The following is a 27,862-nucleotide window of genomic DNA, read 5'->3' on the forward strand; positions in this document are numbered from 1 at the left end:
ACACACACACACTCACACACACACACACAGTACAGGAAATATTCAGTTTTAAAGGTTTGTCTCTTTGACATCTGCCTTCTCTTTGTGCACGATGCACAGATGCCTGCTCATAGTCTTTTCTCTCCTCACAAGGTTATTACTCTCTTTGAAAGTAACTTTGTCACCAAGAAATATCAAAAGAACATTATAAGAATAACACAAGAAAGAAAAGGAGCAACCATGAATGAGTAAGCAGCTTTTTCTATTATAGCTGGCATTATGAGTCTGTCTAATATCTTGCTATTAATAAGTGAACTTCAGACTTTTTCCTCCCACTCTTTGAGAATTCTAAGACTTTAAACACCCGCTCCAGCCATGTTTAAGACATATCAAATGCTCTGCTTGAAATAATAAATTGTGTCTGTAATGTTTTTTTCTGCAAAATACGTTTAATAACCTTTCAAGGCATCTCCTCCTTCTGCCTCATTAAAAAATCCCAGATCTGCATAGGCCCCGCCCACTATGCACATTTCCAACCGCCCCTCCATCACGAAAACAAAACACGTCTCTGCCATCGTTTAGTGGCAACTTGTTAACCTTAGCGAGCTTGAAATGTAGTAATTAGCGGTAGTAACAGTAGTCAGTTTGCACAAATTACGATGACTGTTACAGCTGGCTCACGCATCGCTAAAGTGGTTGCCATAGGTTACACATAATTATATGCAAAGCGTCACCCCGTCCATTAATGGGTTTGGCTCCTTAGGTTTGTGACGTCTCAAACTTGCCAGTCTGAAAACGTGTTGCCTGTCCTTGGTACACTGCAGTGTTGTGACCAAGTCATGTTTGCTCAGGTCCAAAGCAAGTCACGAGTCATTTTTTCTTGGGCAACTCAAGTCAAGTTGAGTCGAGTCCTTAGTTAAGTCAAGTCAAGTCCAGAGTCAGGTCACTTTTTTCCACCCATGATCCAGCACTCTTACCTGTAGTATCTGGTCTTTATAAAGAGAAAACACAAGGTGTTAGTAGCTCGTCTAATAATGATATTATTGTCCAATTTATATAACCTGTCCAAAAAGAATGACAATGAATTGTATCTGTGTTATCTTGGCACAGACGCAGCCATGATGATGGTCTGCTCTGAGACAGTATCGAGTAGTAACAAGTACGACTGATGAGGCTTCTCTTTGGGGGCTTTGATGTTGCGTGTTGCCATAGCGAGGAGTTTGACTGACAGCATGTCATCCAATCATGACAATCACATACTGGGGAGCTTTTTGAGTCGTCCAATCATGATTCCCAGTTTGCGCTGCATATATGCTTGTTAGTTAGACAGAAACTTTGAATTATATCATTTTATATTTAAACTCGAGTCCAAGTCACCAAGTCTCAAGTCCACATGTCTGGTACACTGCAGTTTAGAAGCAGACAGGCCCAGCCATGGAGATGACTGCTGATGTTGTCCCTGATATGTCTTGTCGCACATGAAAAACACCACATGGAGATGTTTACAAGGTTAAACACCAGCCCAGCGGTTCGATGTCCTCCACCTCAGCACCACCAAGGTCGTGACCTGGAAGTGCTTATTTGTTTTCCCATAAGTGGCCCTTTGCTTGCTCAGGCCCCCTCTGAACACCCCCCCCCCCCTCTGGCTGGTTTGCTGTCACAGGGGAGTCAAGCTTGCAGGACGTACTATTTAATTAGGCTTGGTAACGCACCAGTGCATTGTGGTTAACCCACCAAGACCCCCTTCTACCTCCACATCGATTAATTTGCCATCTTATTCCTCAACTGCGTACTCGCATCCAACTCCAGCCAATTAAAAAGTGAAGTTAACGACTTGGCTAATTGATTTGCTATACTGTATGCAGATAAGGCAGAAAAAGAGAGGCAGGATGGAGAGGAAGGACCCACTACTCCACACGTCTCCTTAATTCTGCCTCCATGTCTGTGTTCTTCTCTCCCTGAGTGTGTGTGTGTGTGTGTGTGTGTGTGTGTCGCTGTGTATCACTATCTCTGACTCATCTCGGAGAATTAAGTTATGCTCTTGTGTAACTCCATTATGCTTTCAGTTTGTCATTCTCCGGCACATGCTCGCTGGCATCCAGTGGGACGTACCTCGTTCCCCTCAGTGTTTTCATTAGTGTTATGAGCGCAGTGTGCAGCTACCGAGGCAAGAAGAGTGTATGCAGGTGCTTTGGTATATTTGAAAGAAAACAATGCAAAGAAAAGTACACTAAACTTTTATATATACCTTGAACTATTGGATCCATCCATCCTCCAAAAGTGTATCGATTACAACTCTTGGTTTGTGTTAACTTCATATCACCTTGAGATATTTTGACAAGAGCTACAACAATTCAACCATCCATACCTGCAGAGGATGTCGGGTTTATGTGTCAAATCACAGCATAAGCCTACAGACTCGCTCATGGTTAGCATCCAGGCAGAAATCGATTACACATCGAAGGCAAAGAAACAACAATTTGTCAACCTAAAACAGCTGCAAGGCCTTAAATCCTGAGCTGGAGATGCCAGGTAGAGACAAAATGAACTTATAGCCGATGGTCCGTCTGGCTACAAACATCCATGCATCAAGTTTAGGGCTGAATATGAGCTGTCAGGAGGCTTTCTGGCAAAACAAAGTTATTCTCGAGCACATACAGTAAATAACTCCTGATATATTGCAGAGTCAAAGCGTTCCAGGGTGAATCTGTCTTTTAAATTGTGAATGAGAGCGAGTGGAGTACGGCGGCTTTGAGAGGGGTGAAGTGAGGCAACGCAGAGAACAAAGGACACGGCGGAGGAAGTGAACCGAACCGTGAAAAGGTGGGGAAGAATGAGACACGGGGGGAAAGAGGAGAGGGAAACGGAGCCCCCGTGGGCTGTCTGAATCCTCGTCTGTTTGCAGCTGCAGGTGGCAAGAAATCAGCTCTGCTTTAATTTCAATGATTTCTCATGTACATCAGACGCACAAATATTTCCCCCCCCGTCATTGGCGGTGAAGTCTGCGCTCGTCGGTTGGTGCCGCGCCCTGCCTCCCCCCCTTCGTCTCTCTGTGATTACAGTTTCTTTAAGGAGCAGACATCCCCCTGGTGGGCTGAATTTATTAATAAATTTGGTTTTGATTGTATGCACCAAAGCCCCCATCATGAGCTGATTTGTATACATACTAGCACATTAGTAGATGTGCCTACCACCAGATAGGCCTTCTGAATAATTAATGTTTCTATTAAGTGCCACGGTGCCTCCCACCACGGGCCATTAATATTGAAGAGATGTAAGCCCCCGCTAACAGCACGGGGAACGGCATCAAATGAGGCTGGGAGTTGGACGGGCATATGAAAGGCGTCTCCTCAATCGGCTTTGGCCACGGCTTCTGTATTAGTTTACAGAACAGCAAAGAGGCTTCCCTGCCTCCCAGTGACACTGAATATAAACATCGAGCTGTTGCCTTAGGAGAGAAAGAATGCAGGATTCCTCTCTTTCTCTGCCGCTCGCTCAGTGTGCGCGGGCTTATTGTTGATATTTTGAGCACCACAGGGATGGTGGGCCTGTCAGTCAGTATCACAGTACAACTGAACTCAGCTCGCTGCTGTAACCCTGAGAGAGCTGCTGTACTGTACGAGTGCTTCCAGTTATTAAACCAGCCAGTTGATGAAAGAATAAAATGCTGCACAGTGGAGAGACTCGTTATTCAGACATTATGCAGTAAAATGTGAGCGTTGTAGAAGTAGAGAAAACTAGTAGCGCGATATTTCCGTCTGCAATATTGTATCGTGAACAGATGACTCCTGTTATATAAATTATTACTGTCATGTTGCAAATACAATGTAAGTTTTTTTACAAGAACATTAACTTAAAGAGGCTGCGTCACTTTCTTTAACAAGTTGCACAGTTCAGAATACCTGTTAAACTCTAGAGGTGTACACACACGTGCATTGAGCTGAGCTGCACTATTCAGATTGTAGTACAAATTTAGGTTGTCAGGTGCATGCAGCATTTATGACGTTTTTTGTGACAGGGATCAGTGTTGGGTAACGTATAAGTAACTTGTTAAGTTTCTGCAGCCTGATTACAGGAATGACAGATGCATGATAACCTTTACAGCTCTTCATTCTGCTAACAATCTGACAACACAGGCTCTTAGTCCCACCAGTGTTGCGGAGCTGTGTTTAGCTGCAGATGCTTCTTCACATTTGAAGTCAAGCTCTTCACAGCTGACGAGCTGTTATCCTCCAGACACACAACTTACATTTCACCGTCATGTTGTTCTCGTCCCTTTTGCCCAAACATTCAGAATAATGTGAATATTTCCACAAAGTAAATTCTGTCCTCCCTGCCATCTCGCTAGGTGAATTAGCTAGCTACGCATGCGCACGGAGACAGCTGTGTTTTCACCTTCTGCTGGTACGCAGATACCTGCCAAGATTTTTTGTTTTTGTGGCGACAAAAGGAAAAAGGAAATACAGCATTTTTTTTCCAGATTACTTTCAATGAAAAGTAACTAAATAACAGATTACTTGATTCCAGAGCTAACGCGTTACATTACATGCTACAACAAAAAAGTAATGTGAATACTCTAACGGATTACTTTGTCGGTCTGCCTCCTTGACAATCACATTTTGCTGCAAATCATAGTTGAAGTTAGATGAACAGACTTTATCTTTTTAGATACAACAGATAATGACACAAAATTATGTTATTGTAATATTCAGCTCATCACAACAATCGAACAGTCAGCAATCAAACATCTCAGTAATATCACGTTGTTCGGCCTCTGGAGATTCCCTCTCCTCGGCCTTAGCAGCGCAGATTTATCTACACCTTGCAATACATTAAAGTGCCCTTTTCAATTACAGTATCAATAAACTCACTGAGAAACAATTCAGAAAAAAACCACCTCTTATCCCATCATTTCGCCTCTTGTTTTCTCCCTTTAATGCACTAGAAAACTCCTCTTCATCACGACCCGTATCTCTTTGGCTGGATACAAGACATTTAAGAGCCCATAAAGTATTTAGGATGTAGTTTGTTCTGGGAACAAGTGATCAGTGGGGTTTTTATCAAGCCCATTAAATGCTCCTCACAATTAAATGTGACATGCTCGAATTAGTGTGAGCAGACTCCAAAGACAAAGAGATTAGCTGCCAGCTCCTAAATTGTTATAAGGGTTATTTCTTTCAAAAGCAAAATATCTGGCAACGGCGAGAACGGGAATCCATCTACAGTTGTCGTCTGTGGCGCTATATCTTTGACGCTTTAAGGAGATAAAATCCTGGTCAAATAAATGTCTGTATTAAAGGTTAATAATAAAGAATATAGAGTAAACTGCTGATATTGTAGATTCTAACAGAAGTGATTAAACATTAGCAGCTCTGAATGGTTGCAGAATGGTGTTCAGCTCGGTCAGCTGCTGCAGTTACGCCGACATGCTAGGCTTGCATAGCCTGCAGGCAGCAGGGCGGTGCACTGCTATCTGCTGTATGTATTGAGTTTAGCCTTGGCTGCATCAGTACAACTCTCCCCTCCATTACTTCAGCTGAATAAGTCAACACAACACTGACTGGCATCCCCGGGCTGTTCACATCGACCGCCATTTCTGTGACTTCTGTTTTACTCAAACTAGCAGATTATCTTCCCGTAAGAGTCCCTTTCTTCTCCGGAAGTTTCCTTCTTGTGGATAAGAATGCCTCTGTTCTATATTTAGGCCATCCCATCCCTCTTTAGTGGCTGTTTCCAAGAAAACAGTGGCCAGTGCATTGATCCTCTGAGCTGGAAGATAGATAACGCGACAGAAAGCTCAAGAGTGGGAGCAGGGAGTGCGATGTGCACGCTGACTGGCTGTTTGTTCGGAATCACCCTCTGTTTACAGTGTGACAATGCCAGGCGGGCAGCGGCACAGCTCCTAACAGGATTACACAGGGAGCACGGCATGGCAGCACTGGGAGGGTACGCGGGGGGAAAGAGCAGGGCGTGCATGCATGCCCAATGAGGCTTCCTCTTCCTCTTCCTCTTCTCTCTGAGTGTCTGCATGTTAAGACAAACATGCAAGCTGCTTAGAGGAGGAGGACGTGTCACCTCGCCTGAGGGAGACAAGATGATGGAAGAAAGATACAAATATAGATATTTATCATACTGTCATATTGTATGGGAAGCTACTTTTCATACTCATAAAAACTAGCTCACTTAAAAAATAAAGTAAAAGTTAGTTACTTTCCCACACCGCTGATTTTTATTATAAGGAAATGTTGCCATGGTTACCGTACACATGCATCCTATGCAAATGAAATAAAATGACCTGGGTCCTATGTTTACATGTTTTGGTGTCAATATGACGAGAGCTGGACCTTTTGTCAAAGAGTCTCTTTGTTTAACCAGAAACAGCAGTTACATCGCTCTCTTCATAGCCACCAGACTCCATTGACGAAAACAGTCATTTTAAGTCGCAGAACACGGGGGTTGCAGATGGTCTGCCGCTGCCTCGGTCGGTTAGTTAGTTTGTGTTACTGTGTCGTGTTTTAATAAAGGGTTTGTTCGGTTCTGAACTAACGTGTGTTACGACGCGTAACAAGGAAGACGTAGACTAGCAACTCCCGTGTTCTGCAAGTAAAATTACTGTTTTTGTAAATGGAGTCTGGTGGCTTTGAAGAGAGCGATCTAACGGCTGATTGTGGTTAAACAAAAAACTTCCTTCAGGCTGTGTCAAAGGTGTTGTTTCATCCGAACTCGCTTCTGTCCCGTTCATGGCTCACCAACGTTATGTGTCTGGGCCCGGTAGTTGCCGCCCAGCTCTCCTCCTTCACTTCGGACCCAACCGAAAATCAGCCGACACCGCTGTTTTGTCGCGATGCATGACACTTTGATCTGATTGGCCTGTTTTTGATGCGATGCATTTGATTGGTGTCCAGTTCAAGTCAGTTTTTCTTTCTTGCTCGCAATATCCGTCGATAAATATTTGTGATTATATGTGAATATTTGCCGCTTGTGATTTTGGTTTCCACCACTCCCGCACACGTTCTTATATATGTGAAAAATAAAGAGAGAGATGCAAAGATGCTGCAGTGAAATATAAGGCCTGCCAAACTCCATGACTGTAGGAGGTCGTTTATAGTTCCTCTGTTTGTGTCAGAAACACAGAGACAAAGAGCGGCACTTCTCTCACGCCTCCCAGCCCGGAGACATCGGTGGTGTGAGCCTTTGAAGTGCTGCTTTTTCCATGATCCACTGATGAATCGAGGCTCTATCTGCCAATGGGGAGCTCAGTCAAATGGGTTTCATGCATGGATTAGACTGTCTTCCTGTACCCGGTCCATCACGGGAAGGGCTCCATGTCTGCCTCGAGGGTGGAAGGAGGAGGTCTCTGAAGCTTTTAGCTTTTAGCATCTGTGATACAGCACTGCTGTCCTGTCACCATCCCTGCCTCACCTGTCATCCGTCATGGCCGATCGGAGTGGCATCAGCGTTCCCTCTGCTGCTCATGTCGCTTTCTCTTCTCTCCTCTTACTTTCAGTCCTCTTCTCCTTCCTCTCTCCTCCCTGTTTTTGCACTTCTTCCTCTATCTTTTAGTCTCCTATTCCCTCTCCTCCCTCCTCTCTCTCAGGCCCTTACATCGCTTACGTAACAGCCACTAAGTCTACTCGAATAGCTGCTGCCATCGCCTGACATGGATATATTTAGCCATTATGTTTTCCCCCCCTCTATACCCTGCATGCCCAAGCAGCGCTAAAAGATTCATGTATTCAGACCCCTCGGGCGGTGCAGTGACACACTTACTTTACATCCAGAGCAATTAATGTCCACTGAATCTAGATTACAATGCCGGTGTCCCACAGGGAGGCCGCGATGCCCTGGTGGGAGTCGCGGGGTAGGGGATGGGTGCACAGGGAAGGTAGGGTCGCCGTCACGTGGAGCTTTGTGCCTCAGTAAGCGGGCACAACTTGTTTTTTCCCAGTCTGCTTGCATGGCCAGTAATGGCATATTGATTGTTTACACAGCACCGGCAGCTCCACACAGCACAGTGACAGTCATCTCCTCCCCACCGCCCTCCTCTTTCTTCGTCTCCTTTTACTTCCCTGTCCGCCGAAAACACTGCTGTCTCCCCCCCGTCTGACTTTCTTTATCTCCTCTTCCTTTTTAGCTCTCACTCTTCCTCCTCTCTTGTTTTAAAGGCTGGATGAAGGCCAGGTCGCAGCCTCAACAGGGCTCTGCGGCACAGAAGGCAGCGTGCCACCCTGTGCCAAGGTCATGCTGGGGAGCCATATTGTACTTTATGAGTAGGGGGTCTGCACTAAGCATTAATATCGCCCCTTGTTATGTTTATTGTCTGATTCTGAGCAGGCACTTATCCAGAATGCTAATTGTGGAGTTACCTTTATTGGATTTAGCATTTTATAGTTTGTCTGAAGGAGATGAGGAAGAAGAAGAAGTCTTTATGTGCGGATGTGATGTTAATAAAGGAAGAACAACCAAACTTGAGCTGCAGTTGTGATTAGAGGAGGATGCTCTCGGCACAATGACTCATAGCATGTTCTGACATTCTGGGAATGCAGGCGTGGGAGGGCTTTTAATTGCTTTTACAGCCACCTGGACCGTAAGAGCATATTTACCCTTGAGCATCCATGAAAACCTGTTCCATTTTATGATTTCAGAACAGGTCTGTAAGTGAGGAGAACAACATGTTTTAATTAAAGCCTGGCTGATATACTGTTTGGACGACATAATTCGGCCTGTTAGAGATATGTTGGTATTGGCGTAAATGCTGTATGCGGCAATATGAAAACTAAAGTCAGCTGAAGAGAGACAGGAAACACTGGAAGGAGAGAGTGGGGGGTGACGTGCAGCGAAGGGCCATGGGCGGGAGTCGAACCTGCAGCCGCTGCGTCGACGACTGTAGCCTCTGTATATGAAGTGCCTGCTTTACCCACTGATGCATGTAACAACTGGTGCTCAGAAAAAGACTCAAATGCAGGGATCACACAGAGAGGAGCAGGCGTAAAATCAAACAGTTTACTTAGAGCCAGGCAGTAGGTCACACACAGGAGGTCAGTCAGAACAGCAACAGTACAGATCAGGGTCAGCGTCAGGCTTTCACTCAGTATCCAGGAACAATCCAATCAAACAGTAAACAGACTTACGGAGGGGCAAAGCAGAGGTCAGAAACACACGAAGGCGAAACACGACAAAAAAGGCTGGAAAGCAAAAGAATGACGATCTGGCAGAGTACAAGTGATATGGTATATATACTGAATGACTGATTGCAAATAGACAACAGGTGTGGCTGATTGCAAGGCGGGAAACTTACAGGAAATGACATCAGAAAATGATGATGAAACTAAACTTCACAAAATAAAACAGGAAGTACAAGCAAAAACAGAGTCCATGAAAACAGAGTCGATAGACGATGTGTTAAAAGGTAACACATCCCCCCAGAATAGTTATTTTCTAAAGAAAGCAGCATTTTGAACACACTTGCAAACTCGTATCTGTGCAAAATCTGCGCACAATCCACCAGTGTTGATTTAGAAAATTATAACAATGAATGTGCGTCAACGACCATTTTTCCATGACAAAGACGTTGACTGGCTAAAAGTAGATCGTTGATAAAAACTCTGACGACATGTATGTTTTGTTTTCGTTAACGAGACGGGACTAAAATGTTTGTGTTGGCTGTCGGACATTTAAAATCCATGATATTGTCTGTTAACTCTTCCTGCTTCAGGCTCTGTGCACTCTCACAGAAAAAGGGGCATTTTATGTGTCGTTAGGCGCTTTTTCCGCACAAAAAGGAGCGATCACCGGCTGTCTGCTTCAGACTGTTCAAACCACGCACTGTGTAAAAAGATGGACGACATGACAGCTCTCTAAAAGTGGAGCCAATCCCTCTCTATCGCCCCCTGCTGACTGGCTGCAGTATAGGTCATAAAGCCCACCTCCTCCATGTTAACAGATGGGACATGAGTCAAACTATAAAATCAAAAAACAAGTCAAATAAATGTTTCTCAAACATTGTTTCTGTCATTATAGTTAGTTCTTATCATGCTGATTCACGTCCAAGTGTTAATTTTTCTGACAAGTTTATTTTTAATTAGTTATTGAAAAATTATTACTGCAATCCACAGAGAAAATCTCATAAAAACTATATCAGCAAACATATCTGCAATCGGAGAACTTCCCCTCCAACTTCGGTATCTGTCTCCAAAATCTCATATCAGTTAAACTCATACATTTTCTGCCCTGTAGGTGACCCCAGTGGCTGGACCCCCAGAGGGAGGCACGCGTGTGACCATCCATGGCACCAACCTGGGTCTGGCCTTCGCGGACATGGTGGGCAACGTGGAGGTGGCAGGGGTGAGGTGTACGCCTGTGGAGGACGGCTACATCATCGCTGAGCAGTAAGTCGATTTTTATTTTATGATACTCATGTTTTATTTGTAGACTTCATTCTTTAGGAACAAGCTGGGAGAGGCGAGCTGTGTACGGTTCACAATGCAGCATGGAAGACTTTTTAATGACTTTAATTAGTAACTGTGTATGTAGTCTGGGTTTTCATGTGGTATGGAGCGTTACAGCTGTCAAACTCGGATCAATACATGTCTGTTGTGACAAAAGCTGCTTTCCCAACATCTCTTCCTTAATGAAGACGGGGAGCGGGTCCAGACAGTCTGGCCCTCACCCTCCTGTTCTCCCCCTGCAGCACACTACACCAGCCCCTCTCTCTGCAGCTCATCCAGTCTGCAACAATCCCATAACATCTGTGTGTGTTTACTTGTGTTTACCTCGCTAATTGTCCCACGCTGTGCATACATCACGTTAAAGCCCGTCCCGTTCACCCTGAACTAATGAAACATTGCCTGCGCTTTGCAACTTGCCCGTCTCCCCCTCGGCTATAGACTCAGACGTGTGCAGAGTGAGAAACGCGGTGTTTTGTGGTGGTTCAACCTCCCCAGGTGAAGCAGAACCTGCAAGGAAAAGACAGAGAAATAAGAGACTGTAACTTGAATATATATATCAGCATACTTGGATTAGGATTACGGTGTTTTTTCTTGAGCTTTTTAGGTTTTTCTGTATGAAAAAATTCAATCCTCTTACGCCAAACAGCAAGACTTAAAAAAGCCCATTATGCAGCAACCTTTTGCCCTAGAAAATCAATGTTATAAGGCATGTATATAAATAAATGCCATACAACACGGTCACTATATGTGATACAAAGTACCACAGACATCACACACGCCTATAGAAATATACAGTAATATTATAAGAGGGTTTAATGTGTGACAAATGCTTGGAAATAATCGCTCAGTTAGTGTGAAATTCTCCTCCCTCCACTGACTCGCAGTCTTTCAGGGACAAAGTTTTAAATGTATAGCTGCACACTGAGGCACAGCTGACACACATACACTCTTGCACACACACACACACATACTGCACACGCACACACACGCAGGCTATCACAGTCATGGCTCTCAGAGGAGCCTTTAACCCTAATTCTTTCCTTGGCCTACTTCTGCCCTCGGAAAGAGAACAGCTCAGCAGTGCACCATTACTGTAACTCACATGCTCTCGGTCTCATGGTGCTGTTAGAATACATATGTAACACATGTATTCTCACACATGCATTGACTTGTATGTTTGCTATATACCTACTATTATTTTAATAATTAAAGTTGTAATCTCGAAGATCTCAGTTTCGTTCTCTTCGGTGGCACCTATGGCGAGAAACGGTACACTTCCCAGATATCCAGATAGTGTTGTCGTCCACGGTTGGCTCCGGTTGTAACTCTTGATTTTCCTGGCTGACGGTCGCTTTCCTTTTCAGACTGTTTGCCTTCATCTGAGCGTCCAATTAGTTTCTTTCTCTTTGTTTGTTCAGCCAGAGTAGTCTGTTTCCTCGCAACACTTGAGCCCCTTTCCCACCCGGCTTTTTTGCTTAATGGGAAAGGTTACAATCGGCATTCAGACCCAGGTCAAATGACTCTGCAGTAGACCCGGGTAATTGTCGTCTCGGCTCCGATTGGCATTGATGGGAACACAAAACCTGTGTTGAGTAATAGATACCATAAAGACCTAACCATCGTAACATCTTTACTTTTTACTTACCCTGTTTCCAGCGCGTTTGTGTCGTCATTGACGCAGCAGAAAAGAGATCGACAGGAGTATACTTCACTGGCAATGGGAAAAGAGCTAATCGGCATTTATTAGCGTATCTTCCGGAGTCTGAAAAACCTGCGTCAACGCGCTAATTTTGGTGGGAAAGGGGTACTGCAGAGACCGGAAAAGCAGCCGCTTAGCTCCGCCTACCCTCTCTGGCAGACCAACCACTGCTGGCTGATGGAAAACGTGTCACTAACTGGGCACTGCTTGTGATTTTTTCCAGTCTGATACACTTCAAATGCAAAGGCTTTCATCAGTGGGCCATTGGCTGCATCACGTCCCCTGCCTGCTCTTGAGTATCTCCGTGTTCCTCGCTCTTTACTGGCCAGTTGTAATTAAAACTCACTCTGTGCCACTTGGCTGTAGGGGACAATTTGTCAGGGACGCACTGATCTGACAGCACCTAAATCCAGTTAAGGACAAGCTAAGGAATTCATTTGTACTGCATGTGAAAAATAGAGTGAGCAGAATTAAAAAACTCACCTGTGACCTTTGATGCTCTTATTTTGAAGGAGCCGGAGTTCTGAGCTGGACTTTTTTTTTCCCAGGGCCTTTTGGGGTCACACTGGCTGCAGGTTCATTATATGCACGACTGTTGCTGTTTGTTTCGAGGCTTAATCCAGTCTGTTCTTAAGATGGACTGGACCGGATCGGACAAAAAAGAGAAAAACATACATATTTATGTATCTTTTATGTTGGGACTTCAGAGGAGTGTGTGAAAGAGACTCCTGCTTTGAAGAGTTTCAGCAGTCAGAAAGTACATCTTACTTTCACTACTCTGCAGTATTTTTAAAGCGGCCAAAGAGTCCTCATTAGGAGGAATTCTGAGGATTTAAGGAAGACCGGGACTATTGATGAAGACGGAGAAGCTTCAGTTGACTGCTCAGTGTTGAAAAGCAGGAAAGATTTCCATAAAAAGTTGCAGCTTCACAAAGGACAAAGCGTCGTAGGCCTTCAGGTGTAAAAGTTTCTCCGAGGCCAAGTGAGAAGAAATATCAGCTCCGTCAGTGAGTAAATCCTCCTTTAGCCTCTCTTCCATACAGTTCATCCGCCAAAGCTCGCACACTCATTTGTTGTAATTCAGACGATCAGCGCTGAAGAAATAATCTGTCTGCCCTGCTCCCGCCTGCCCCTGCCATCTGCCTCACCGCATATTCCGTCTCTCTCTCTCTCTCCACGCTGTGATTGCCTCTTGTACTTTATTACTCCCTGGCACCGCCGATCAATAGACGTCCTCGTTTTATTATGTCATTTGATCTAGTCACCTGCGGCGTGCGGTGACGCCTGATCACATGGTATGATAAAGCTGCATCGATCGCGCTGATGTGATTTACATTCGTCGTAGCGCGCTGGCACAGCGGGGCACAGCTGTTGGAGGGAAATTTACGTCACTAACTTTGGGGGGAAGCTGGAGCGCCGGAGGGAAGGAGGGAGGAGGAGCGCTGTTTTAAAGAGAGCGAGTCAGGGAGGGGGGCCCTGGTCGATGTGTGGATGTGTCACGTAATGAAATGAGTGAGACAACAGAAGAAGATTGCATTTAGAGTGGAGCATAAATCGATATGGAGCAGAGAAGTGTTTTGATTACTTTCACCCAACTTCGCTCAAGCGTTTAAACATACAGACAACTTCTGAGCCTGAATGTTAAAGTCCCCCACATCCACAGCAGCATTCTAACCATGTAAGATAGAGTCTCATGTATATTATAGTTGGCTTTTAAAACTCTGTAAACCCTCGGGATATCAGGGCAGAGTTGGCAGGGGTCCTGGGAGGGCTGGAGCCTATCCCAGCTGTCATTGGGCGAGAGGTGGGGTACACCCTTGACCGATCGCCAGTCAATCACAGGGCTGACACACAGAGACAGACAACCTTTCACACTCACAGTCACACCTACGGGCAATTTAAGAGTCACCAATGAACCTAACATAACCAGAAGAAGCCAGAGGGAACCCACGCATGCACGGGAAGAACATGCACACAGAAGCCTTTACTGCGTTCAAACTGGGATTCGTATCAGAAACCTTCTCGCTGCGAGGCGACAGCGTAGTATTGACATTTGTGTGTTTTGAATGTTTACCTCAGTTGGCTATTTTTGGCTGCGGGAGTGTAGTATCTACCAGAGAAGTGTAGATCTGTAATATTGTAGCTCTAGCTAACGCTTCAGAGCCATCATTTAGCGTTCACTGCTTTGAGAACAAATAGCGGCAACTCTGCTAGCATTGCATGTGTACGCTAACTGCTAACTATAATACGGATAGCAAAGCATTTTGTGACTCACCACAGCCTCTCATTCTGACTCAGACAACTCAAACAAAGCAGATTGCTTTAAAGCTTCACTGCACTGATTGTGACATGCGCCGTTACTGTGCAGTTGAGCCAGGCAGATGTCAATCAAAGCGTAATTTGCCACGCCTCCAAAGTCTTAAAGGAGCAACTCGCCCCTGGAAAAAGCCACTGTCAGTCAAAGCCGGTGTTCTCTGTAATCAATAGAAGCAATAATATTTGAAATTGGCGCCATAGCTGTGGAGGAAGTTGTACTAACAGCTTGTGGTTTCGCCCATTCTACATTCCTACAACACCCAGCGTGCATTGCGCCCCTCCCTCTGAAAGGAACGGCCCAGCGAGAGACGCTGGAGTGAAATGCTGCCGTGTTTAACGGCTCAGAGCGATACAGAATCTGAAATACTACGAGAATATACCGGTGGATCGTCTAAAAAATCTTCAGGTCTGCAGTCTACATTTCAAACCTGACGATTTTGAACGAGACATGACATCAGAGGCGGGCGTCCTAGATTGAGGAAGTGTAGTTTAGCGAGCTCCCTGACCTCCGCCAGATGACGCTTTCAGTGCGGTTTTCCAGGGCCCATTGGAGAAGCGGATAGCGTATGCCACAACATAATGGCATTAGCTTCCCATAATAGCATGATAGGACTGAGGTTGAAAATCGGCAAACTGGCCCTTTAAGAAATGGTTGAAAGAGAAAATGAGCAGTTTTTTGAATATGGTTTTCAAACAGTTACGTTTATTTTCACTCAGATTTTAGTGGATGCTTAATGCAACTCTTACCTTTGATAAGATTGAATCCTCTTTAGTCCACCTGAGATTTTATAACAAGCTGTGTTTTTTTCTTTCGATACATAATTATTATGTTCAGTGATGTTAATGATTATTTTGTGTCTCCCGTAGGATCGTATGTGAGATGGATCCCGCTTCAGGTGACAGCAGACCTGGTCCAGTCCAGCTGTGTGTGGGAGAGTGCAGACCAGAGCTCAGAGCTCGCTCCTCTCAGCTCTACTCCTTCGTGGTAAGACAGCAACAATCAGCTGAATCCTCGCAGAGCACGATGCACAAGTATGCCTGTATACGTGTGAGACAAACTAAAAGCTGCTTTAAAGCGACACAAAATATACAGTCGCTTCAATTAAAAGTGATTTGCACTTTTATTGCAAAGAAATGGTTTATGCGCCACTGGCAAATAATAATGTGAGTTTCCATGACGACTAATAGTGTAATTAAGCTGCTGTGTGTACGCTTACTTGTTTTGTTTTTTTTACATAACATTCTTCCATTAGCAGCACAAGGTTGTCAGGGGGTCTTTGTTAATGATCTCTGCTGCTCTCTGATTATAGATAATGTTTGCCTTTATTAAGAAGGGATCGTGAAGTTTAATTAATATAACCTCAATGAATATACAGCTCTGCAAATCAACATATTCTTTACGAGCTGTTAGCCGAGCTGTGAGAAAGGTGGGAATGTTTGATTAAATAGGGCTCCATATGTAAGCCTGTGAATCGCTCCTTGTCCATGACATCCTCTGAACTCATATCGTGGGGTGCTGTTTGAGCTGGTTGTAGCACTGTTTGGTAGCAGGATTGCAGAATGAGCAAAGGCAGAGACTCGTGATTCAAGCTGAAAGAGCCTGTAGCACTTTCACTTGCTTTATGTATGAATGGTGCTCTAAAAATAAACTCGCCTTGTAGTTCTTTCGGGCTGCCTGAAACAGGAAGAACTACAGATTTTGCTCCTGAGAGGCACAGAGTCTAAGCCTGCAATAACTGCAGGTGTTTTTAAAGGGGCCACACCTTTTGAATGGATGTTCTCATATTTTCATGTGTTTCACATTTTTGGGTGTTTATTGTTCACAGTGAAAACTGCGTAATTCTGTGTTTTTCCAGAATTACGTTTTTAAAAAGGTCGCCTCTGAAACGGGCCGCTCAGAACAGCTGCAGGTTTCTACGTAGAACCTTGCTGTCGCTGAAATCGACCAATCGTCACTCACCGTCGTTCACCTCAGACTGCCTTCTTGCTCTAGCTTGTCATTCCGATGCCTCCTGGTGATTCTGGCTCGTACATATAAGGCCGAATAACCGATCCTAGAGCGGCCATGTTTTCTACAACTTTGGAGTGACAGTGTGGCCGCTATGCAGTCACTCCAAATACCGTCAGCCAACCGTGGCTAAGGTCTAACCTTTGAATGGCAAAACAGCTTGTTCGTTTCAGGAGGAAGGAGAGGCTTTGAAAAATAACTAAATTAAAATATGTACACAATTTTTACAAAGAAACAAACTTTACCAACGTGATTGAAAAACACATCAGAATGATAGAAAATTGATTCACAGCTAAAATATGTTCCCTTTAAGACTTTGAACTGAACCTTGATAGACAGAGCTTTGGTTAAAAATGGTCTGAATGTCCTTTTAAGTTAAGTATTGATTCATAAATGGAACATTTTCTTGGAGATATTTGTGTTTTTTGGTATAATTCGGAGCTCTTGCAGTTTTTTAGGTGTAAAAACTGTACACACAAAGTTTGAAATAAAAATTGCAGCTCAAATGTGATTGGGCGTTGGATAAGAGCGATACAAAGAAAGAAAGAATCAATAGAAGAACAAAAGAACAAACAACGTGCTAAAATGAAAAAGCAGCACAATCAGCAGGTGAACATTATCGCCCTCCCTCCTCTTCGCAGGTACACGCACATATTTCCCCGTCTCTGTCATTTGCCGCCTGCCCAGCCTGCAGCTAACAGATTATCTGCCTTTCCATTCGCGCTCTCACACCTTCACAATTAGCACTCCCTTAACAATTAACAGCAGCCGCTAATTACTGCAGTTGTTTTCAGAGTACCTGCTTCCCTCCCCGCGTCCTGGAAGTCACAATTAGCTGACAGGTTTGAGTTTTGTCAGCGTGACGCTCTCGGCTCGGCTACTCTTTCTCACCAGCGCTGCAGCTGCTTCTCTGGGAAATGGTGGAATTCCTCTAAGAATACTTCACAGAATCTCGAAATGGAATCGCTTGTATTGCAGGCCACCTAAAAATACAGTAAAAGCCGGCAAGACATACTCCCAATGTGAGTGTCGTCTTCTGCCAGCAATACTCGAGCACTCTGCGAGAAGGCAAGGACAGAGCATGCATTCAGTTGTTTTTAATCGTAGTCTTATATTTGTGTACATGAAGGTTTGCCTGTGTGTGTGTTTTTCTCTATATGACAACTGTCTGCTCGGATATTTCTCCATCTGTGCATGTGACGGCGAAAGCTGCCTGCAGCTGTAAACACTAGTTATTTTCAGACTGTCTTTTAAAAGCTTCAGTCAAACACAACCCAGCAAAGCGCGACGCACAGGAGGAGGATCTCTCAGGGACTCTAAGAGCTCCTGGTTTTATCCTCTTTTCTCTTGCCGGCGCTGCACTCCTCTGCCATCGGCCTGGCAATATGAATAACTGTAATTTGCTGGGGTATCTGTGGTAATACATGAAGGTTTGAAGAAGTAGGACAGAGATGCTGCCCCTCTTTTACCCGGGGAAATATCCATCTTTTGTTTGCCTTTTGGCTTCGTGCTTTCTGCTCCTTCCTTCTTCTTTTACTCTCTCTCTTAACCTCTGCATCTCTCTGTTTTGTAGACTCCCACGGTCACAGGTCTCTCCCCTAGCAGAGGTCCGGAGTCCGGGGGCACCAAAGTCACCATAATGGGAGAAAACCTCGGCGCCGGCAGCAGCGTCACCGTCCAGTTTGGAAACCAGACGTGCGAGTTCTTCGGGTAAGAGTTTCCCTCTTGCACCCAATTATGCCGTAAAAGTGCTATTAGTCGGCCATAAAGTTTAATTTGCTAAAACAGCCCGCATGAACGGGCTTTTGTTTAACACAGACTACTCATGGGCAAAGGATTTTTATTGTGCTTGCACATTAAGATGAGTGGGAAAGGTTGAGAGGTGTGAAAGTGCAAATGAGAGACACAAATCTGAATTCCCTAGACGCAGCCTGGGGCTGTACAGGTTCAGGCTCTATCATGGTCATCTGGGTCAGGCCAGGTTGTTTTAGCAGATGTCTTGGGTCTGTTAAAGTAACTAAGTAAGTAATGCATGATGTGATGTGATGCATGATGGCGACGCTGACTTTGAAGTTTAAGAGTGGAAACACAAACATTGAGCCGCAGCACGAGTGAGCAGGAAGCACCAGAGCAGTGGAAAGATTAATACCTTCTTATACCTTCCCAGAGGCTGTTCTGTTCTCTCATGCAGATTCTAGAAAAGACGACAAGACAGAAAGCGCTGTTAAGTTTGTAACCTGTGATGGACGGTTACAGTTCAACTTCATGAAGGAAGAAAGGAAGGAAGCTCACGTCACAACAACAGAATTTGTGAAAAATATTGTTAAAAAAAAACATCAGAAACATGATTTAAAGGGGGGTATTATGCTAATTTCAAGCTTCATATTTCACTACATGATACCTGTGGAATAGCTTAGCATTATCTACAGTTAAAGAAAACTCCCACCGGTGCTCTGTGCGGACCCTCACACAGCCTCTGCCTGAAACGACTCAGTTAGAGCTGTCCCTTTAAAAAACCCCGCCCTTACAAGCCCGCTTTCTTCTGATTGGCCGGCTCTCTGAAGCCTCTTTGTGACGTCACAAAGTGCAGCGTGTAGAAAAAACTGTGCTAAACCTGGCGTTCACAGCAGCCTGAGCTAAGAAGCCTGGGGATTACTCCAACATACTTTAACCTACAGATCTGAAACTCCACACACGTTTAGTCTGAACATCCAACACTGTAACATTATATATATATGTCTTAAAATGTGAAACAGCACCTCTTTAATGTGATATATTTTAAGATGTGTAAGAAAAATATTTTTGGGACAAACATTTTCTATTCTAATTTTCGTTACCACATTTGTCGGCTCTATTTTACATTGTAAGGATAAACCGGCCCAGCTGGATCGGTAAACAACAACATCTTCATGTTGTAGATAACGCTTTGAGTCAGCCTTTTGAAACACCCACACAATGTAAGCCTCTAATACGTACAGATAGCATCACCATTGTTTGACTGCGTGTTACTTTAACTTTTTCCGAGCTGCTACATTCATCACTGTCGGGAAATGTTAGATATGTGGCGTGCTGCGAGCAAATGAAAAAAGAAAAAAAAAACAGGCGCTCCTATTCCCAAGATGATGCATATTATTCCCATTAAATAAGCCGCTATATTTCAAGGCTTTCTTGTATTTTTTTCTCTCTTGATATTACAGAGAAGTCCCCCAGGGGAAAGCCTCTCTCTTTCTCTCCCTGTCAGAAACTTATGTAAATCTTAATAAGGTTTTGATGACCTACTGCATCAAACCCGGTAACAAACGCTTCAAGAAAACCTGCTGCTCCTATAGATCTTTCTTCTTTTCCCTCCACCCCCTCCTTCTTTTTCTGTCTTTCTATCCACTTCTTCATCTCCTCTCACTCCCCTATGCTCTTGTGTCTCACAGTTTCCTTCCATCTCGCTCCCTCCTTTCCTCTTTTAGCTGCACCCACACGTCCTCCCTCTACTCTCTGCTCCCGTTGGCCTCTCAGCCCTGCTGCAGCAGCCTGGCTGTAATGTTGTAAAGTTGAGAAGTCAAACCAGCTTTAATGAGATATGGGGCTAATTACTGGTTTGTGTTTCTCTGCTGTATTCCTGGCATGAGAGGGGGAGGAGGACGGAGGGGGGGAGCTGTTCTTCTACAAGCTCTCCTCTGCTGATAAATTGGGGGTGGGCAGGTAGAGCATGCGGCCGTGGGGAGGGAGGGGGAAGCGTAGAAGCACATCTGACAGTTGTGAAGTTTGTGTGCGGAGACTTCTGTGTGCATTGAGTTTTTTGTGTGTATTTGTGGCTGAAACCGGGAGATTCAACATGTTTAAGAACGTCTAAAAAAAAACATATTTTTTTCCATGTTTACTTGTTTGTATTACAAATATCTCCTGTGCAGTAATTAGGGCTCTTATTATGACAGGATTAGTTGTTCTTTCCGGTGTTCTACTCTAGATAATTACAGAACAAAAATGGATATTATATTATGCTGTTGTAGGTAGTGTTTTTCCCATCCAAACAAGCGTTTGTTCACAGAGTATAGTAAGTGATTATCTTTCACGTTTTAGAAGATGAATCTACTTCTTCCACACGTTATTTGATGCTTAAATGATTCCTATGCTTCCCTTTCAGACGCACCATGACGGAGATTCTGTGCTACTCCGCCCCCTCCCTCTCTGGGTTCGGCCCGGTGCAGATCAGCGTGAGCGTGGACCGCGCCCAAATCCGGGAGAGCCTCGCCTTCGAGTACATCGAGGACCCCACCGTCCAGCGCATTGAGCCGGACTGGAGCATCGCAAGGTAAAGCCACAGACTGTGCCTTACGCCTGCCTTCTTTCTAATGGCCAGCAGGGGGCGATGACCCAGCTACTCACTTGATTTATTAGCTTAGGAAACATTTTCCTAACGCGTTTGTGTTCTCAATCGGTAGTTTCAAGTCTTATTCAACACAACATGATGTCATCTTCAGTTGTAAAATCAAGGATAAAGCAGTTATGCGTAAGGGCGTGTCTACCTGTGATTGACATGTCACCCTGTAGTCTAAATATGGAACTTCTGGTCCCAAAAAACAAGATGGTGATGGCGAGATGCTGCACTCTAGGCTTCAAAATAGGGGTTCAAAAACAAGTGAGAGACATCACGTTGGCCACGTCCACTTCTTTATACAGACTTTGGTCAAAACACTGTACATGAGATGATCAGTCCACCCTGAGCTTCTGTAATCCTCACAAAGCACAGCTTGAGACGAGGCCAGTCCATGCCAGTGACAATAAGCAGACACAAGTCAATATTGCACTTTCAATTACTGTCCGATTCTCCTCCAATTAGTCTGGATCTGATAGAGGTGCCACAGATCGCAGATTGGGTGCTGCCGAGACTGAGATTCTTCCATCGCATTCAATGTTGATCCATCTGTTGAGCATCTTTGGCAGATAGATACACGCGCGCCATACACGACTAATTAAAAGGAAGAGAGGGATGAAGCAGAGGCTTTGTAGAACAATGTGCTATCAGAGGTGTGAGTCCGCAGCAGATGGCCTCAGCTCAGAGACGGAGCGTGAGGGACGCTGCAGCAGAAATGTGATGACACGGAAGAGACAAAGGGAATAGGAAGGGCACCGTGTTGGTCATCTGTCTTTAGATATTTATATATATACAGAGAACGATAGATAGATACGTAGAGAGAGAGAGATACATAGAGAGGGAGAGCGATAGATAGATATAACAATAGATGAAAATGTGGATGGATAGATAGTTAATATTTGGGTTAAAGGATGGATCATAGAACGATGGAAGGATCGAGGGATTCATAGAACAAAGAATGGATGGATGGATGGATAGAACAAAGAATGGATGGATGGATGGATGAAAGAATGAAGAATGGATTGATGGATGAAAGAATGAAGAATGGATGGATGGATGGATGGATAGAAAGAAGAATGGATTGATGGATGATGGATGGATGGTTGGATGGATGGATAGAATGAAGAATGGATGGATGGATGAATGGATAGAACGAAGAATGGATGGATGGATGGATGGATAGAACGAAGAATGGATGGATGGATGAATGGAACGAAGAATGGATGGATGGATGAAAGAATGAAGAATGGATGGATGGATGGATGGATAGAAAGAAGAATGGATTGATGGATGATGGATGGATGGTTGGATGGATGGATAGAATGAAGAATGGATGGATGGATGAATGGATAGAACGAAGAATGGATGGATGGATGGATGGATGGATAGAACGAAGAATGGATGGATGGATGGATGGATAGAATGAAGAATGGATGGATGGATGATAGAAAGATGGATTGATGGCGCAACAGATGGAAGGATGGTTGGATGGATGGATAGAACGAAGAATGGATGGATGGATGAATGGATAGAACGAAGAATGGATGGATGGATGATAGAAAGATGGATGGATGGCGCAACAGATGGAAGTATGGATGGATGGATGGATAGAACAAAGAATGGATGGATGGATAGAACGAAGAATGGATGGATGGATGATAGAAAGATGGATGGATGGCGCAACAGATGGAAGTATGGATGGATGGATGGATAGAACAAAGAATGGATGGATGGATAGAACGAAGAATGGATGGATGGATGATAGAAAGATGGATGGATGGCGCAACGGATGGAAGGATGGATTATAGCTAGAACGAGGAATGGATGGATGGATATACTGTATATAACAATGGCCGGATGAAGGAAGAATGAATGGATGGAAGGATGGATTTAGAGATGGACAGATATATGAATAGAAAGATATATGGATAGATGGATGGATGGATTAATGGATGGATGGATAGATGGATGGATGGATTAATGGATGGATGGATAGATGGATGGATGGATTAATGGATAGATGGATGGATGGATTAATGGATGGATGGATAGATAGATCCATTAAGACATAGCGATGGCAGGAAACAGCTGACCATGTAACTGAATGACCCTGTAGACTTCACACAGAGTTCGCCTAATAGCGCAGATCAATCCCACATGTATTATTCCAACATCTCCTGTCTGCCATCTTTATTCAGCACGCCACTCTGACGGGCGCCACAACAAAGACAGCAGACATCAACAACAAGCCAAACAGCTGCAGGGAGAGCCGCACATCCAGCAGCTTCCCTCCCGCTTTGTTTGCGTGCTTTGTTTGTTTGTGCTGCCGTTCTAAAGCCCGGGACCACCGCTGCATCTTTATGTTCTCCAGTCACCGCAGTGTTTCAAGCCCAGATCTGCACCAGTTGATTGTAGCAAGTTGAAGGCAGTTAAAAAGCATCTCTAATCATCCTCCACTCCAAAGGCTATTATCTCCCCAAAGAAAGTGAGGATGAAAGCCAGTTTGATGCGCTTACTCTCGACTGATGGCGAATATTCTGAAGAGGTACATCAGGGTTAGAAAGTTTACTCTAAAGTTGCCTTCAACTACTTTGTTTCTTGTTTTTTAGCCTCTCTACCTGTTTCTTGTCCTTCTCTCTTTCTGTGTTATGTTCCTGTTGAATTATTAAAAAGATAAGACCTGTACGAGAATAAATTGTGTCTACTTGTGTTTTCCTCAGCGGCCACACCCCCCTCATGGTGACAGGAACCAATCTGGACGTGGTCCAGGAGCCGAGGATCCGAGTCAAATACGCCGGCCGAGAGTCCGTCAATGTAAGAACCACTTTTACTCTCTGAAAGCTAGTTCGCTATGCACTCCCTGCATGCACCTACATGCTGGAAAGTGTACGCTAACTAGGTCCTGCTTGACTCACCGCATACTGCTATGCAAGCGAGCTAAGTGATGTTTAGCTTGAGTAAAAAAGGAAGAAGTACTATCTCTCCTAACAGACCCTCCAGCTTTCTACGCTTCCCTAACTTTCACTTGAACCCGGCCGTCTCAAGCACTCCGACGAGCGTCTGAATAATGCAGCTGGCAGTGAGAGTGGTCTGCATGCAGTATTTAATTAAGAGTTTACTCTAAATTTTCTTCAGGCTAAATCTCAGCTGCACGTCCCAGACTTTGCGTTCTGCTGTCTCACCAGTCACCCCGAACAATATTTCTACTTTAGGAAATAAGCTTTTCAAACTATGCACAGATACTTTGTGCGGTGATGGAGCGGGCTGGAGGAGAGTAGAGACAGTTGAGAAAAGTGGGTGCGGGCGGGTGAGTGGGGGGGTTGTCTGAGGTGTGCATGATCGCGGGCGGGGAGGCTCCTAATGGCTTTCAATGGAAGATTAACTGTGGTCAGAAGTCTTTGGTCAGCATAAAGAGCCCTTGTATAATCAAAGTTCTGGCTGCGGGAAATCGTTACAAATTGCATTTGAGCCGCTGTCCTGGGGCTCCTTGTTTAATTAAGAGGATGGGATTTTCCTCTCCATGGTCGGGGGGAAGGTTGGGAGGGCAGATGAGCGGACTAAAGGGGGGATAATGGGGTGGAGTGAGATACAATACAAAGCAACATAAAGTGCATATCTATGAGGTAAGCTATTATTAATGTGTTAATTATGAGCTTTACGCACAATGTTAAAGACTTAAATCTTCCATTAACCTTGTTACTTTTTCCCCAATGTGCTTTTACTTAAAGTCGAGCTGAAACGACATTTCGAGAGTATCTAGCTTCCGTATCGTGACGTATTTCCCAGTGAAACAGGACGTGCAGGCGGAACATATCATTAGAGGGATTTGATTTGATCGTTGAGAAGTGGGCGTAGACAGACGTTCTCCACAGCGCAGTAGCTAGCTAACTGACCGAGCGTTCTTGGTGCTCTGCGGCTAAATGTTGCAGATTGATTGGTTGAAATTGTTTGTTGCTAACCTATATTGTTAAATAGATGCACAGTATTACCGGGGATGTGATCTAAAAGGATTAAAATGACATTTTTTAATTTCACCTCGACTTTAATGTAATTTGATCAATCCAATTGTTTTATTATTTTAATATCTTACTGTATACTCCCTACCAGGTATCTGTGTGCAGTCGTCCGTCAGATGCAGATATCCACAGCCAAAATGTCCGGTTAGAAAATATGTCAAATAAATAAACAATTAAAAAATTGATAATGGCGTATTTAACAGGCTATTGTGTTAATTAAAAGACGTGTTGCCAAGAAAATTTAAATATAAACTTATATACATATATATATATATAATATAAATGCAGAGACCGACAACGGCACGGTATGGCCGATCATTTGCATCTCGGCCCTTGGACAGATGCAGTGCCGATGATGACAGCGCTGCGTGGCTAGGGCGGGTTTAAATTCCACACGGCCTGTGAAACTATCATCCAGGCTTTCAGGGAAGTCTACTCCGACTGAGCGTCATGTGCCTGCATAGATTCTCGCTCCAGAACTGCATAAAAACAGCGCTGAGAAGCCGCGTCACTGAGGAAAAAGGTTAATAACTTGCAAGTTGTCTCAATGGGTTGGATGGCTTCAGCTTTGCAAAAGCAGCGGAGCAGTTCTGCTCGGTGAAGCCCCGCCGCAAACTGACCTAAACGGCAATTTGACAAACGTGGATTTGGACCAACGGGGCAATTTTATTTCTCTTTTTTTAGAGCAGGAGTCTCCAACCTTTTGTCTTCTGAGAACTGCTTTGAAAAAATGAAAGTGGCCTTGAGCTGCTTGCATCACATCACTGTAACTGCTGGTGGCGCCCCGTGGTATGTCGACTGAAACGTTGGTACCACAGACGAGGCACACACACTTGTCCTTCACATTTGTGAATAAAAACTTGCTTTCCCACTCACCGTGGAAATAATATGTTTTCTGCTTTTACTTGTCCATCATAAATCTGGCTAAATGGGCTAACAGCACCGAACTCCTCACTTTAGCTCGAATAGCGTACAGCATAACTGATCGGACCTGTCGATGGAGGTTGCTGCAGCATTGCTGTGATTGGTCAGGTTCAGACGCTGACAAACTTGCAGGACAGCTGATCGGCCTATCCTATTATTTGGTGTTGGAGGGGGTGGGACATCTGTGTATTTGATTGAAGTGGGAAGAGGCCTTTAAGGTGCATTTATTGTCTACACCCCCATGACCCTTTATATTTATTCAATGACTACATTCGGGGGTCTCCACCTCCAGCTGTGGACCACTCCTCTGACGTACGTTAAAACCTCTGTTCAGCAAATATGCACAAGGCAACTTGACAAACACAAACTGCAAGCACACACTCAATCACATGCTACTTACGCGTGTTAGCTGTACTGCAGCTACTTACATTAAATCTCTTGCCTCGTTTATAGAATATGACGACAGGTACAGCTGCGTGCATGCACAAACACCTCCTCACGTCATGTCTCACCCGTATAATTCAAAGCAGATTTGTCCCAACGTGCCTCCTGCTCCTCCTCTGCAAACTCAGACTCCTCATCCCTCACATTAGCAGTCTAAAATTGGCCTTAAGTGTCTGACTTGCTTAGTGAGTGTTCCTTTACTAAAAACTCCTAACTCAGCCGTGGGCCTTTCACTGCTACAATGTTTCCTCCTGTAAGGACGCGGTTTTCCTTAAAAGACCTTTGTGAGTTCTGAGAGCCGAGTAATTACACGCAAAAGACGGATCTGTGCTGGTTTGTGTTTGGAGAAGAAAACAGTTGATGAGCGAGAGACTCCTGGAGAACCTGGAGGAATGGGATTTGACTCATGTGTGTGGGTGCCGCGCTGTCTGATTTGTCATTTTCCGAGGCTTTGAAAGAGACTTGTTCATCTCCGCCTTGCTTCGTCTCCTCCGGCTCCCCACCTCGCAAAAGAAGCCGTGTCACCGTCTTGATTGGCCCCACAGCCACACAGAATGAATTTCTATTAAATGCTAAGGTTACAATTACCCATCCTTCATCGCACCTCCCCCCCCTACTCTCCCCCTTTCCCCCCCTTTTGTCAGAGGAGGGAGGCAAACAGCAGAGCAGCCTATAGCAATAAGAGCTGCTGTCTGTCAGCCAGCTTTCAAATGATCACCTGTCTCCCTCTAAATTGCTTCTCTTCTCTGCCTCCCTTGTGTCACCTGCACAGATTCACAAAGAAACCGGGAGAGAAAAAAGGACAATTTTCTTTGTGAAATGCTCGGTATCTGTCACCCGATTCACAGCCGAGACATTTATCATAATCTTGATTAAAGCTGAAAGGGGTTTTTTTCTCCCCTGTCCCAGAAAGATTTCATCTGCAGCGTTTGCCACAGCTAAGACGCCCGGACCGAGTGTCAGTGTTTGAAGCTCGACACATCAGGTGCATGTGCAGCTGCTGCTGATCACAGAAAGTGTTCAGCACGTGTGTGTGTGTGTGTGTGCCAGCCAGGGCCTCTATCGTGTCTGGGCCAATCAGGCTGATTGTCTGCCACGCTGAACGTTAGAGGCACAGATCATTACTACAATCAATGTTAGTGGACACTCAGAACATACAATTTACATGCATCAGCGGGGGTGATGCGGTTTCCTCTGTAGCATCTTTGAGGAAATCAGCACGAGAATGATTTTGAAGACGTCAAACCGCTCCCCCCATCAAATGACTGCACTCTTCCCAACTCATGGTGTCAGAGGAAGACAGGGCGTCACGGCTAACCATATCCAGCTACCTGTTTCCACCATCCTTGTGCTTTCTACAAAGAAGTTTAAGCTAGTGGAAAACTTGGCTCATGTCTTTGATGGAAATATGGAGCTGTAAACGAATACGTTCAAGGAGACCCGGGTGTCTAATGCAGGAGAATTATTGGACCAAGGAGAATTCAGATGAACAATACACGTGTGCACAGTAATAGCACCAAAGTGTGAATGTTTCCGCCCTGTGAAGAAATATGTGTCCCCATGCTCGGCAAACAGATACTCAGATAAGGTTATTCATTACCCAGCTTAAGATATGCAATCCAAAGCAAGAAACTATGCCTATCTGAGTCAACCTGAGAC

General features: G+C 44.6%; 1 protein-coding gene across 1 annotated transcript in view; it reads left to right on the plus strand.

Moving 5' to 3' along the window:
• Positions 1-27,862, plus strand: part of plxna2 (plexin A2) — a 194,306-nt gene that overhangs the window by 113,947 nt on the left and 52,497 nt on the right. The window contains exons 12-16 of the mRNA XM_069659465.1: positions 10,216-10,367; positions 15,310-15,427; positions 18,024-18,160; positions 20,589-20,756; positions 23,540-23,633. Coding sequence (XP_069515566.1) covers positions 10,216-10,367; positions 15,310-15,427; positions 18,024-18,160; positions 20,589-20,756; positions 23,540-23,633 — 669 coding nt within the window. The remainder of the gene's footprint in view (positions 1-10,215; positions 10,368-15,309; positions 15,428-18,023; positions 18,161-20,588; positions 20,757-23,539; positions 23,634-27,862) is intronic.

This window comes from Semicossyphus pulcher, unplaced genomic scaffold (assembly GCF_022749685.1).
Source record: "Semicossyphus pulcher isolate SPU_LCO1_2020_fin unplaced genomic scaffold, fSemPul1.0.p SCAF_13, whole genome shotgun sequence".
Taxonomy (NCBI): Eukaryota; Metazoa; Chordata; class Actinopteri; order Labriformes; family Labridae; genus Semicossyphus; species Semicossyphus pulcher.